This window comes from Dermacentor andersoni, chromosome 10 (genome assembly GCF_023375885.2).
Source record: "Dermacentor andersoni chromosome 10, qqDerAnde1_hic_scaffold, whole genome shotgun sequence".
In the NCBI taxonomy this organism is placed as follows: Eukaryota; Metazoa; Arthropoda; class Arachnida; order Ixodida; family Ixodidae; genus Dermacentor; species Dermacentor andersoni.
Genome location: NC_092823.1, coordinates 99,941,087 through 99,956,422, shown reverse-complemented (window position 1 = coordinate 99,956,422; position 15,336 = coordinate 99,941,087). Strand labels below are relative to the sequence as shown.

The following is a 15,336-nucleotide window of genomic DNA, read 5'->3' as shown; positions in this document are numbered from 1 at the left end:
AAAATACAAAATAACCCATCTTGGTTGCCCGCCTTCTGTGCTATCTCGCGCCCAAGCTCAAAATCCCATTTTTATTCCTCGCCGTGCAAGCGATATTTCGATTATGGTTAAATAGCTTGCTCACCTAACTTCTGCTCCCCGGATTAGAACTATAAAGTCAAGTTCAACTTGGAGCCCTACAACTACGGCGTCTGTCGCCTACCACTGTGGTCCTTCCAAGCGCAAAAAAAAAAACATCGTAAATCACTCATCCCCTCCCACCTTTAAGATCCCCATTACCTTTCTTTTCGACGTAGGACTGCCTTCTGCTCGTGGCTCGGGCGGTGACGTAATCGCTGGAAAGACCGGCTTCTGTTAGTGCTGCTTCAGGTACCACGTTGCTTTCGTTACACTCGGTGATATCCTTGTCGGCGGCCAACATCATGTGCGAGGTTTTGCTTCTCGAATGAATCTGTTGAACGCTCCGGCATCCTGAACCAACATCTCGAGGCAAGTGATGCTTCCTGCTTCGTCGCAGAGCCTCCAAGTACGCCGTTCTCCAGGACCGGTTCTCGACATGCTGAAATGTGTCATCGTCGGTCGTCGTTGTCGAAGTCTTGATGTCGGAACAATGACACGTAGACAGGAACCTGGTCATCGGGCTTCTTGTCCTTCTTGTTCTTGGAACAATGGAGCTTACCCACTACGGGCGATTGGCCAATAAGCAGGTCCGAGTAACACTTAAACCATATGATGTCTCAGTTTAAGATTCTGATTTGAAGTATAAATTGGGAGTATGCATAGCTGCCAGTTGGACAGCGAAATGTTGAACATATTGAATAGCCTACAGATTGTTCCGAAGCTTTGTGACGTTTTTCTCTTCTTTAAGTTCAAAAGAGGGAACCGAATGCCATGGATACTTACTTTGTCGATATCTCCACTCCGAATTTTGAACGATTAAATGGCGCAAGTGGTAAAGGTTCAACATGGCCATCGTTACACAATATACACATGGATCTATTTAACTACGGTTCTAGACAGCTAGACTAGACCTTTCTTTTGTTGCTTGTACACTAATTGTATACGAAATACTACAAAGATTTGCTCTGCAGCTTTCAGCAAACAAGAAACTGCCGGTCTGTTGCTAGGGGCAGTGTGCTTCCGCAATAAACTCCATTACAATCGAGCAATCATTCTTATTGTGCATCTTGTAGTACGGGGGTTACAGCGTTAGAAACACACGGACGTAAAACACAAGTAAAAGTGGACAGGACGCGCTCAGACTCACAAGTGAATTTTATTGGGTGAAAGATGATATATATATATATATATATATATATATATATATATATATATATATATATATATATATATATATGTATATATATATACATACATACATAGATACAGTAATCAAAATGACGTCATCATGCCGATAGGCCACCCAAAGTCGCGACCGTCACAATCTTGCGTCCACAAATTGCTCTCGTATGCCTCGTAGAACAACATGAACTTCCGCCAACTGGCCCAAATTGCCGCTCTAATGATCCTTAAGTCGGATTGAGAAGTACAACACACATTTAATATGTCGAAGATTTCTCGCATTTCATAAACATAGTTCTTAACTGCCGACTGCGTCGAAAATATTTGCAATGCGTAAGATGAACAATACTTTGTTGGATCTTCTGCCTCAAGCTCAAGTTTATTACCGCTTAACAACCACCGTAGTGGCTATTTTCGTTGATAGATGCCTCATATAGGAATTATTACTTCTGTTTATGTGTTTCTCTACAGAATTGAAGAAACGAATAATTTTACCAAAAGTAAATACCAGGAAAATACAGGTAGCCTATGTTGTGATTAATGAGAAATACATGATCGTGCCCTAAAATATGTGATAAAGTTCTTGCTACGTTATCGGTATAGGAGTTGTTTTTTCGCCCCTTCCTTTATTTCCCAATTTTTCAATTGCGAAGAGTGTTAAAGCAAACTTTCTTTGCATGAAACACAAAAGAATACCGGAAATAAGCAGTGCGTATGATATCCAGAATATTTTTTTCTGTTCTGATAGAATATGGTCATCTTCTTTGTTTTGTAATATTTGTTTCTTTGTTTTGTAATAAGGCCTGCTCTTTGCGGGCGCATGTTTAAGCTTATAAAGGAGCCGAATAATAGCTCCCTAATACTTCCGAAATTACAGTGGCACTCTCAGAGTCGTTTGCTTCAAGGGCTACCGGACTGCTCTTTAGCGAACGTATGAAGTCAAGTCAAACTAATACGACTGTTCAATGACAAATGCAGCACTTGCATGACACTACCAATGCTGCTTCGAAACTGTCGTGCATATCCACGCAGTGTCCTCCTATGGTAAATGAAATGTTCCTACTTTGACTACTCAAAAGTGAAGGGCGCTACCAGCTTTATAAGGGATAGATGTTATGTACCACCTCGACTTCGAAAAACAGCGTCAGCCCTATAAACGCCATAAGACGTTCATTAAAATGAGGAGACAGAAAGACACATGAAAAGGGTAGACAAGAAGAAAACATCAGACAAGGACAGTCTCACTATTGAGTGCTTATTTGGAAATGAAGGGAAACTGTACCAATCTAATATTGGCACAAGAAATTATGATAGAAAAATATATTGAGATACTCAGAACCATAGCGAAAAGCAAAAGTGGAGGCGTCTGGTAGCAAAGAAGGATGTTATTAAATGTTCAAAAATCCTACAAGAACCCCAAGATGCATAAGATCACGTCGTATCCACCTTAGGTCGATTCACCTTAGGAGAAACCTTAGGTCGTGTTCCTTCACAGTGTACACCATGAATACTTTTCGAATCACCCAGTTTGCTATCACTCTGTCATAAAGCGTGTGGTGAATCCCGGAGTAGCTGACGAATAAGCAGGATTTTTTTTCTTTTTTTGTGTGTGCCAAGGTTGATTTGTCTGAGCTTATCAGTAGCAATTAATTTACTGCAACTCTGCAGACACCTAGTTACAGATTGTTTGATGGCGTGTTTAAAGCATATTCCTCGGTACCCCTTAGAATGCAGCTCACCTTGACATTCACGAACTAGTCTTCATAACTCCGCTTCAGAAGCAACCAGTTGTGGAGGTTACTTTAGGACTATTTCTTGAGGTATTGGCTTCAAGTTTTCAAGAAATTCAGAAGAACACGCCTTCATACAAGTACGAAAACCGAGAAATATAGCTTCCTCGCTGAAAATAAGTACGGCTTGTACCTATACAAGCCGAGTGTGTTTTTCGGAGCTTTCAAACCATAGCGTGGGTTGAACAATAATGTGTTTCATCATTGCATGTCCCTATTCCTAGGTGCAGTTTATATATAGTGTTCTCATTGTTGCTTTAGCTGCAATATTTGAGCATATTTTCGCGTTGCATGAGTTATTTCAGAAAAAAACGTCACTGTAACATATAATCAGAGTTGTTCTCAGCGTGGTACTTGTGGCCTGACTTCAAACCTGAAGCAAGGGTGCCTGCGATGATGCCTAGTTTGACCTTGATCGAGGGCTTAATTTTTGTAATCATGGTGACGCGTACAGCTACAGGTACTCGGCCTGGTAATCGCAATATATCAAGTGAGTGATTTCGTGGCATACTTCTGGTTTTTTAACCTCAAATATCGTTTCTCTTCAACACTTCTACGTAATGAGCATACTTACCTTAGGCTTGTTTTCTCTTCTATTTGCATCTCGTCAGCACTATTGGCTACATAAAATATGCTGGTAAATTACAGTAATCTAAATCATTTTTGTTACGTTACTGTAATGTAGAGCAGGCGAGAAATGAAGCATGTATTTTAGGGCCTAATTTTTCCAAAAGCGTCAGCGTGCTTCAATAATTAGCCACAGAAAAATGTCGATGACCTTCGTTTAATTAACTCCCGGATACAATGTGCCCCGAAATTACCAGTATATTAGTATGCATTGTGTGATCTGATATTGCACAGGCTAAACATCTGAGTGGCCTTCTTCATGATTCCGTAGCTCAGCGATATTGGTTCCAACTGAACGCGCACTGTGAGCTCTGCAGAGCGAGTGGCGAGCGCATGCATATTCATGCCAACAGCTTTTCGGTACACTTTGAAAGGGACCCTAAGTACAAAAGCTATTTATTCTCTGTTAGTAAATAGACCCCACTACAATGCCTACTTCAAGTGCTCGTCAGCAGTGTTTGTTTTACGAGCGGCGCATAATTTAGCAGGATACATATGCTGAACAAGAAATTAAACTGATGCAAAATTTAGCGAAAATAGTGGAAACTCCACGGGGAAACAGTTTCCTAGGGTCAAATGCGTGTGGAATAAATGCAGCCCTCGCTGAAAAGTCTTTCAAGTGCTCGAAAGGGTCACACGACCACTTTGCACTGTTTCCCAATGTCCGCAAAAAAATTCACAATACACCAACATTACGTTTGGTGACAACTGGGGTTATGAGTTATTGGGACTTTTACTTTTCTGCCCTAAATAGCAGTGCTCAGTATATTTACTGAACCCTCGTTTTTCTTTTGTCATGTGTTTTCATGCATTGCATAGGTTTTATTGCACGTTTTCACCGTGTCCTCAGTGAACTAAACGAGGCATCTTGTATATATTTGTTGAGAATAAGGGGGACTTTATGGGTTTATGTGCAGGCAAAGATTAAGGCGTATGGTCTTAAATTGATAGTTCACAATACATTGCGTATGCAGAAGGTCCTCATGCGTCATTCACTTTACCACGGGCGGTTAGTTTGGCCCTCAGCCCTGGAAGATCTGTGATTGGCATCAATGTCAAGCTTAATGAACACGAGTGGTCTAGTATGGCTGATATGGTCCCTAAGTAAAATGCGTGTCGCTGAATGACAGTCCGATAAAAAAAGTCTAAAATGCTCAAGTGCTCGATTCACGTACAGGCAACTATTTAAGGTATTTGGTTGAATTCTGGACAAACATAATTCCTAATCCAACTGCCGAAAAGAAACTGCTTCATTAGAAATTTGGCCGCAATTACGCAAGGTTGCGCAGTTGTGCTGTACCGTAATTCTCGTGTATGGCGTTACCGTTCACCGGCTCCATGTAGGAAGTACTATTAAGCGCACCCCTTGCCTCCCGGCTTCCCCTACGAACAAAAAAAGAACATTTCGTGGACACCACGTCTGAGCCTCACGGCTAAAATAAATTTCAATACCTTATGACTGCGTTCAGGCTGCACTGTTCTTTTTTTATGTACAAGAAAGGCAAGTATCCGAAATAAGTTTGGAGCCACTGAAACATATTAAAGGCGTCGGGTTTGGCAAAGGAATTACACCGAATTTAGTGCAGCGTCTGGCAAGGGTTGCGTAGATTTCGAGCACTGGCAAAACAAACCCCCAGAACATGCGGAAGATGAGAGAACGTTCTATAAAAGCGCTCTTTTTTGTGTGTGTATGAATTGCTCGGATCGGCATACATATGCGAAGCTTTTAATGCGTAGCGTTATATGGCGAGCCGGTCGAAAAAATTTCGCGTGAATCCAGAAATCGTCTTTCCCAATATAGCGCTAGAATGCGCAGATTTTAAGCCCAATGCGTGCCCTGTTCACAGGTGCCATCCGCAGTACACTTAAAGAAACGACCCGTTGTCCGCGATAACAATAGGCTCCCCAGAGAAAATAAGTCTACAGGCCTGCCCGATTTCGCCGTTCCCTGTAGGCCATAGGTAGAAACGTAAGGCTAAACATCTAAGCCAGGCATTGCTAAGCATATACTAAAAGGGGGATAGCAAGCAGCATACGACGCCCAGCTAAACACCCCACCGATGTGAATGGAAGGTGACCGAAGGGAGTCAAAACCAGAGGATGCACCGGTGTTACATTTACTACGCGCACACGCACAGCCCTGGTAGAGTGTAGAATCGCGACTGAATGAGGACGTAGAAAGAAACAGATACACAGACACAGTGCTTCTGTGTAGCTTCTGTGTATCTGTGTGAAGCGTTGTGTCTGGTGTATCTGTTTCTTTGCATACGTCCTCGTTCACTCGCGCTTCTACATTCTAGCATGGATGGTAACCAACTAGCCCGCCAACGTGTTTTAACGCACAGCCCTCCTTCCTCCGATGGCTACGACGGCAACAACTGCGTTGGTTAAGCCGCGCCGCGCATCGCGCGAACAGTTTAAGCGGTATCTCGCTGTCAGAGAACTAACTGTCAAGGATATGCGTACCGTTATGTGGCGGTCGGCACGGTCGGGAATATAGATATAAATATCGGCAATGTAAATCGCTGCAGCTCTCGGCTCCTGCTCTTCACGCATGTATAGAGAAGTAACGCATACTGCATGAGCATAAAGCCCGTGCACACTAAGACCATGTAAAATACATACCGCGCCACGCCAATCGCCATACAAGGCTACGCATGTCATGGACACTTCTCGTTCAGGGAGGTACCGCGTAAGATTTTGTGACTTTCTTCGGTCCTACCTGTAATTGACTATTGACTCGTTGCAGGATGTAACGCGCTCGTTTCCCTGTGCAAATATCCCTATGGTATGTATTTTTCCAGCTAAAGCTGGAACGATTTTGAATTTGTTTGTACTGTTTAATATGCAAAGTCATTTAGACACCTCAATCAATATAGAGATACCCGGAGCGAGATTATATCACTTAATCTGAAATACTATAGCTGCCTCATCGACCAGAATTTCATTCGCTCCGGCAAAAAGATATAAAATTTGAATGGGTCTTCTTTTTAATCATCTCCTACTCCCAATTCATTAAGACAATGTAATTCTTAGGACAAAAGTAACTCGATGTTGTTATTTGCGTGCTCACTCAGACGTTTGTTTTGCGTTAGTTTAAAGGAGGGGAAATTTACTATAGCGTTCACCTTTTCTTTTCAATCTTATGCAGTGACTGATAAGTATCGTGCGCTGAATCAGACAGCCTTTAGGCGCTGAACATGATAAAGAGTCACTACTAAAGCATATCCGGCAGCGCTCGTTGTCGTAGTCACGCTTATACTTGAAATTCAATGAGAAGCCACTTTGTCTCATCACTCTTAAATGGCGAGAGATAGGGTGAGAGATAAGGCATGCCAAGAGTAAGAGACAAGCCGATATCAACCTCGCTCTCTGCGAAGCCATGTAAACATTTATTTTTACTGCTTTAATTATGAGTGATAAGAGGCAGAAAGAAAAACAGTTTACAATGAGAAAAAGATACGTTTTTACTGCAGCTTACTCCACGCTATCAAATGGATGAATCAGCTATTAAGTCACTGAAATGATGAAAAATACAATAATGCAATAAAGCTGAACAGTAATGCATATAAAGAACACCGATATCGTTTTTCTGACAATTTCAAACTAGTAGACTATTCTATAAAGCGCTTCAGCGTTGTTAATTTCCCAAAAAAGACAGTTACAGAAAATTTTTCAGCATGTGAACAGCCATTAAACCAACTACAGTTTTCATAGTGCTGCCAGAGAAAATAATGGAGCATTAAAGCATCAATAATTTGAAATGTCATTTTTTGTTCATGATCATTGTAGATATTATATATTATTGTATGCGATTATTCTATGCGATTATTCTATGCAATTATACATTATTCTATGCGAGGGGCGACGACTCCTGAGGCAACATAAAAGAAAACGTGCGGCGCAAAATATCAGTAAGGTATTTAGTTCTTTAGTTACGGCTGTGGACCACCAGGAAGGCTGGTGCACAGCCGTTGGGAACCCAAAACTGTAGTTCAACACAAACACCGTGTGGTACTGTGCGGTCATAACCAAAAACGTCTCAAGGAGTTTCGGCGGAAACGACGCTTCCCATTGGCAACTGGCCATTATGGTGCGTGGTTGATTGTTATGTAAGTATACCGCAAATTGTTGCCGTGCCCTAAGTGGAACAGCAGTACAAGCCACTGCTTGGGGCGTCTGACGAACTTGCTCAGCATTACGCATGTGACTGCGGCGTGAACCAGATGCATCAGTGTTATACTCGGTGCGTCAAGTACATTACCAGTAGCACAACCGATTAGGGCAGAGTGGGTCATTAAAAAAGTTACGGCAGAGGATGACGTCATTCGTACAGCAGGTGGCGACGGTGAGCTGTTTGCTAAGAGCTGCGCCCATCAGTTTCCCGAACAGCCGGAAGTATGATTGGGACTGGGAATAGCCTGATAGCGACGAACGAGAAAGTCGGCGTCAAGGTAAGTGGGAGCAGCTGGGCTGTGCGCTGCCCGCAGTGTGCAAGGCAGGATTGTGGCATTTCTACCTTTTCTGTCCCGATTTTCTCCCTCAGAAGGCACAAAACTCCGACTCGTCCTGCCATTCAGAAGCAGCTCTCAACTAATCGCGCACGTGGGATGTTATAATTCCGTTCATAAACTCATTTCTGTTGGTAAGTGCCAATAAGGGGGGCGCTTCTCCCTCAATTCACAAGCCAGACATATTCTCACTCAACTCCACCACTCCGTCCCAACCCGAACCCGTACCCGCACCCAGCCGTTACCACCGGACAATCGAACTTATGTTAATGTTGCCCCATTCCTAAACTTTTGCAGGAGGTCAAGCATAAAAAAAGCAGGAGTAGAAAATGACCTGCTGACATCGCGTTATCATAACGTACCGAACCGTGCATGCGTATTACAAAGGCGAACGCAACAAAAGCAGGGTCAGCTGATGCAGTTATGAATAAGCGCTTGCAACACTTGCACACATCGTGTCATTGCCTGCACTGTTGCGCAAGCTTTATACGTGACGACATTAGTACGCAAGGCGTTCGTATTTTTAAACCTAACACAGATATTTTTCGTTATATCGCCTGGGGCAGATATCCCTATGCTACGCATTGAGGTACATAAATTATAGAGATGGACCATTGTTTGACTGGAAATCACATTAGGTTTCTATACCACAATCTGGTCTCTTGAATAGCACACATCGATAAGAAACGGCTATTTGTTGAGTTTGTTTTGCACGCATCCCCTAACGGAAGGGCAGCAGCTGTGGTTATTCGAGCAGCTGTGGCCTTTCTGAACCACACGAGGAGACAGAAGGCTTTGGGGATGTCGAAACGTAAGGAACTCTTACATACGCACCTCCTTGCCATTATCAGTGTCGCATTGTATTCCTCTACTCCACCTACCTGCCCCAGTGCAGTGCAGCCGGTCAGAGCAGGCTGTAGGGCAGGTCAACATCGCTAATTGCCTGCAAATAAATTCTCCTCTCTCTCTCTCTCTCTCTCTCGCTATTTGTTTCCCGCTGTTGCCTCTTTTGATAACGGCCCCCCAATGTTTCCTTTCAACCGAGCTTAACGAATCGCGACGCAACTTCAGGGTTTGCTCTAACAAAGTAGGTGAAACTGAATAGCCTACACGTAGCTATTTTTCATGAAAACAATTCTACGCGAATCTTTGCTTGACTAGATTATGATGAATTAGCGAGCTGCAGTGCCTGCTGACAGCTCACGGCTCCTATAGCCCCTGGCTGTTCATGTGCAGTGTTTCTGCACAAGCGTAAGCTTAAGGCAAGGGCAATATTATTCCCTATAGTAGCATGCAACTTTAAAGAAAACAGCAGTTGGCAACCGAGGCACACGAACCGCGCGGCGCTGTGTTACTCCGCTAGTCAATCACAGAAGCAAGCAGCGTCGTCGTCATGCAATGTTTTCAAAGTGGCGTCGTACTTGATACCTCCGGAGCGTCTGCTGTTCTTGAAGTCTTTTATAGGCGGAAGCGATTAGGTGTGCAACAGAGTGCAATACAATTCACTAATGAGCCCATTTTGCTCATGAAACTTCAATGCCAACTGAAGTGAAACTTGACAGTAAATAGTTGCAGCGAAGCAAGCATTTTATTTCAGTTCAGTAATGCATTAGGCTTTCACCGTTCCACGATAATAGGCGAGTGAAAACTGATAAAATTACCCGCTTATATTTTATTTTTGTGGTTACTGCCTTATTTGGGTAACAGGGAATGTTTGAAGTGCGAACTATTTGCAGCCTCGCGGAGGAACAGTGGCTGGTGGTTATTTGGACGTGGGCTGGCCTTCACTGCAGACTTAAATTGTATCCGACCATAATATCTGTTTTCCCTCCACAGTGTGCCTCTGCTTCTGGAGTCTGAAACTCGGTCCTTGGAGGAATGACTGGTTTCACTTGAATCCACTCACGCACCAATGCGACCCCGGAGCAGAGCAATTCAACTGCAATGGTTTCCCAACATTGAGCGAGTGCAACAAAAGGTGTGCATTTACCAAGACTTCGTCAAAGCAAGTAGAGCGGAATTAAAAAAGGTTTGCTTCTTTTCAAGAACTTGGCCTTTTGAATGAAAGTAGAGGAAACGTACGAGATGTTTCTCCGTCGTCACAGTTTACTCGGCACGTTGCAAGGTTTCACGAAACTTCACGCATGGGCAATCTCAGGAAAAGGTGAGTAATCTTTCCAAGTACAACCAGTTGTGACAGTCGTTCCCATATTGTAACGTTGTTGCTATGCATATCACATCTGCGTCATATTAGCGGTCAAAATAACAACGAGGAACTAAGCCTTCCATTCCAAATTTCCCTCCAGCTTCGGAAGAAGGTTTACAATGGGCGTCAAGGGTACCAACCGCAATGAGCTACTCATTTGAACTAAATAAATAAAGCATACATATACGGAGGAAGCCACAGAGGGCTATAGTCTGCCCACATACGGTGTGCTAATTCCGTATCACGCTCTTGTATAGGATATAGCAAGCATGTTGCATGAATCATAAAGTACAAAAGTTAGAAACTTAGCTAATCCACGTGATTATTTCTGTACTATCACAAATTCTGATCACCTTCCGAATATCAAAACAAACATGTTCTTTTTTTAAATAAAATTATGGTTCTCTTATGACCATACCCTTCCCCTTTCACAAACAGCCCTGTAAGTACCGGGATCTTGTCCTATTCCTCGTAGGGACTGAACGCAAATATTTGAAGAACAAGCAGACACCGAGAACAAACAAACCAATAAGATGCCAGTCTTCACAATGAGAGGAAGTTGCTATCGAAGGAAATGAGTTCTGAGTCGAAGGAATTGCTGAAGCCTGTAGACCTACAGTCGAGTATCGGTGGTACATAGACAGATCGTGTGCCACGATATTTTCTTTTTATTCTTCTTGACGCAATCCAGAGATGTGTTCGCAGGTTGTGACTCCCAAATGTGTACTGTTTAAATGGTAAACGAGTGCGAGAGATATAAACGAACAGACAGTGTAAATCATACAAAATACCTCTCTTTGTAATACGCATTCTTATGCCCTTCAAGCTGCTTCTTATGCCCTTCAAGAACCACATTCCTGCTGGTGACCCAGCCAGCACTAATTTCTATTTCGTTCTGTATAAGCTGGTTTTCTTGGGCCATGAGTTATCTTGCGGTTGGAGAAAAGCAGTGCTATTGTGGGCAACGTTTTTATTTTCCTTGCACCATTACGAAGACGAAGCTAAGGATGATGAGATGAGACGCGTCCTAAGCACATTGACGTATTTTCAACCAGAGGTCAATTGCTACATTATTTCCAGATAAACTAAATATAGCACGTGTTATGGTCATTTTAACAACTCGGAAGAAAGAACACGTTCACAATTGTAGACCAATTTCTGTTTGACCACTTTTTTTATAAAGTTGCCAATACTGTTATATATAAATAAACGTTTCCTCAGGGGGTTTTCTTGTAGTCAAAGAATATATTAGTGATCAGTAATATGGGGGCTTCTAACTAGGAACATTTACTGAAACGGCATGATTAGGCATCAAACGCATAATAATCAAGAATAAAGAACGTACTTTTCGCAATGTAGTCTTTTTGCGTTTCTGCCAGATACTTCATCGCGTTAAACATAAAACTTTGCTTAAATATTTAGTGTAATGTAATTCCCGGAGTAGCTGAAACACTCACACAAAATTACTTAATGAACACAGTGCACAAGATTGTATACTAGAGTATACAAAGCTACACAACTTCCGCTCTGACGTTGCCACCGGAAAGTAAGGCATATCTCAAGGATCTATTTTGGAACCGCTAGTATTGTCTCTATATAATAATGGTACAGTAAACATTTCTTCAACATCGAACATTATATTGTATGCTGATGACACCAGTCTATCCTTTCCTGGTTGGGGTCTCAAATTACTTGAACAGCGTTCTAATGCATGCTTAAAGGGTTACTACTTTCCTTATCTATTAATGAAATCAAATTAAATGGTAAGGAGCAGTTCATGACTTGCTTTACGGAAATACTCATTAATCGCAATGTCGAGGTATATTTTCGCAGTGTAAACATAGTGTGCACAAATTATTGGTGATTATTGGGAATGTATGTTAGCAGGGATTTAAGCTACAGTTATAACGTAAACTATGTTAAAATGAAGGCAGCTCGTTTTATTAATCTGACAAGTCGCATAACAAACCTGCATCCTTCGGCTGTCAAAAACAAGTACATTTTCAACTTGTCCTCTCGCACATCCATCATTGTAACCAAGTGCGGGGAATATGAAACAAAACAGATTCCTATACTTCATAGCGTGGCAATATTAAGGAATTTTATGACTCTCCTTTCTCATATTTTTTTTTCCTTGTGTGACTGTATTCGCATATTCTTTCCGGAAGTAAGACTCTGCAATAAATATGCGTGTCACCTATTCTGAGCTGCGCCATTTTCTTGGAACTTGAAGCTGTGCTCGCGCTGCTCCGCGCTCAACGAAGCCATATTCAGTATACCTCTCGAAGGCCGGCTTGAACCAGGCACTCTAGGGGCTTGGTGCTCTTTATGCATGCGCTTGTTATTTGCACATGTTTTCTGTGAGTGTCTTGTGCTCACGAGTAGGTCGTTTCATGCATCGCCTACCTCTTACGGAGAAGCATGCTAGGCGTGTGGTCAGACAGACATTTCCTGCAGTCACTAATGAATGTGCCTCGCTCTTTAAGTGTGTTCAAATAGTAACTCGTTCCTCCAAAGTGTTGCCGCTACTTCGCGTTCATGCGGAAGTTGGCTGCCTGGACGTGACGCCAGGGGTGACATGGTCGCTGGAGAGCCAGGCCTCCGCCAGGGTGCCTGCTGGTGTCATCAGGTTTTGTTTCCCGTGTCATTCCATGAAGCCTGTTCACCGAGAGCCGTATCTCCACTCGAGCTCGATCCCTGCATGGCGTGGGGCTGGGGCGCGCCTTCATAGCCGGGATCGGGTGCATGACCCCAAGTCGTCTTTCACGTCCCTCCCCTGAGCTGTCCGGGGGACTCCTTCGCAAGGCGCGTTGGTAGCGTACTCGCTCGCATCTCCGTAGGTTTATGATGTCATGACGTTATCTGTGCTGTCTTACTCTTCTTTTCCTCTACCAGTGGCATAATTTCAAGCTTGACGGCTGATAAAAGTGATCAACGTGCTCAAACGGCGACGATGAATGATGATATCGGGCTGTATATAATCTAATTACATGATGATTCGTATTTTAACTCTACTGCGCCAGAAGACAGATGAACAAAGGCAGGAGAAACGTGAGGCAAAAGAGGCTCGTAGTTGCGACCATAAGTGAGAAAACGAGCCTGCTATACTCAACTAGAAAATCGAAACACGTGAAAGAAGTGAACGAAGTGATAACTGTGGGTATTTTGTTTTATGTTTTCATAACTTCAGACGCCATCATGCGCAAGCTCTCCACTTCGATTGGGCCACGTACTGTGGCCTTCTAAATATTTCGCTGGTTCCATGTTCCGTCAACGAATAGAGACAACATTTTACGCTGTCCAGGTATCGTACAGACCGAATTCCAGCTACCCTGCCTGCATCCCAGCTGGCGACACCAGCAACATGAGCGCGGTCAGGTGATATTGCAGCCTTGTCGGGAGCACCAACTTGGAAGCAAAAATGCTTTATGTCATAAAGACCAGCTCGGAGCGAGAACCTTCCGATTGGGTAAATGGAGAAACAGAGCACCGCCAAAGAATATGAAGGTCAGTTTGTGCGATGATGTGAGTTCTGACTGCATCGCTGCCGTAACAGCAATAAATTGACTCGGAAGGAGGTCACGTGATATAACACCGGTGACTGCCGACGATGGCATCCAAAGTAACGCGAAATTGGATTAGCGAAATTGAATGTGAGCAAAAGTGGTCCCGTTGATCGCTAAGATAAAAGAAAAATACGAACCACACAGCGATGTTCTGAATCACGCATACTTGTTATACACATCATGTGACATGCACGACGATAAAGTGATCCTATGTATATGCGATGAACATATGCATGCTGAAGTCAAGCTCAAAATAAATGCGTGAATGTTGATAGAAAGGGCGGAACGAGAATGAAGGAAGTCGAAAACATTTATTGGCTATCTAAGTCTATAGAAGAAACGTTGCTTGAAAGACTTGGAAACGTATTATACTGTATATCCACCAAAGATGCTTCACATAAAATCGATTTTACATGGTGCAGGATCCACATATTTTCATCTCTTATTTTGTTTCGTTTTATCTGCATATAGTTTGAGAGACACCACTGGCCTGCTAAATGCAGTCTCTCATAATTGTCGGATGGTTAAAACAATTATCAGCGATAGGTTCATATAGAAGAATATATGTATCATGGAAGACATATACTTATAGCGATATTTTTTTTCGCTCTAGTCTACTGTGTCCGCGTTACTCCAGTGTTCTCAAATGTAATCGGGTTCTGTGTGAGAACGGCTTGCATTTTATATTTGGCTTATGTGGAGGTGGTCGCGCGCACGTAGGCGTGCGCTGCCCACTGCTACTCACAGTAGTGCTGGAACAACAGCGTTGACGAAACGATCATATGACACCTCGAGCAAGTGCGTCGGTTCCCTTCGCGCACATGGTGCCACGACGCCGTGCAACAACCGTCGGCAGCACCACTCTAAGTCACGGCCACCGGTGGACATTCGTCGAGCCCATCATCTCCGCACCCATTCCGCCTTGACTGTATCATGAATACACACACGTTCCCACCCCGTACGTAGACTGTAAATAAATATTCGTACCCAGCTGCACATATCTACCAACGCTGCATATAAGAACTCTTGCCAGGACATTGTTTTTCGCACTACCACTCTTTTTCCTTGTATTTATATTCCCACGCTTTTTTTTTCTACCGTCATTCATTTTCGCGTACCTCGCTCACGCTCTTTCTTAGCACTCTCCGCAACTTGGTGCTGTGCAAGAGTTATGCGGCAGTGCCACTACCACCAGTTCGAGCCGGAACGCCAGGAATGCGCGGAGAACCGAGCGAACTACGAAAGGTTGCGGCCGCAATCCAGGAACCGTGTTTTTCCTTTCTCCTCGGTGTCCGTGCCCTACCGCAGAACCCTTGAACAAAGGGAAACGGTCT

General features: G+C 43.3%; 1 protein-coding gene and 1 long non-coding RNA gene across 4 annotated transcripts in view; one reads left to right on the top strand and one right to left on the bottom strand.

The window, feature by feature from the left end:
* Positions 1-3,247, bottom strand: part of LOC129387915 (uncharacterized) — a 40,007-nt gene extending 36,760 nt beyond the window's left edge. For all 3 annotated transcript variants that reach the window (XM_055077678.1, XM_055077680.1, XM_055077677.1), the window contains exon 1: positions 3,042-3,247. In XM_055077678.1, the coding sequence (XP_054933653.1) occupies positions 3,042-3,049 (8 nt within the window). In that variant the 5' untranslated portion in view covers positions 3,050-3,247. The remainder of the gene's footprint in view (positions 1-3,041) is intronic.
* A 170-nt stretch (positions 3,248-3,417) lies between these two features.
* LOC126546031 (uncharacterized) lies at positions 3,418-10,278 on the top strand. Its single transcript, XR_007602500.3, has 3 exons — positions 3,418-3,582; positions 6,469-6,507; positions 10,067-10,278. It is a non-coding gene; the product is annotated as an uncharacterized lncRNA (long non-coding RNA).
* Positions 10,279-15,336: the final 5,058 nt, after the last annotated feature.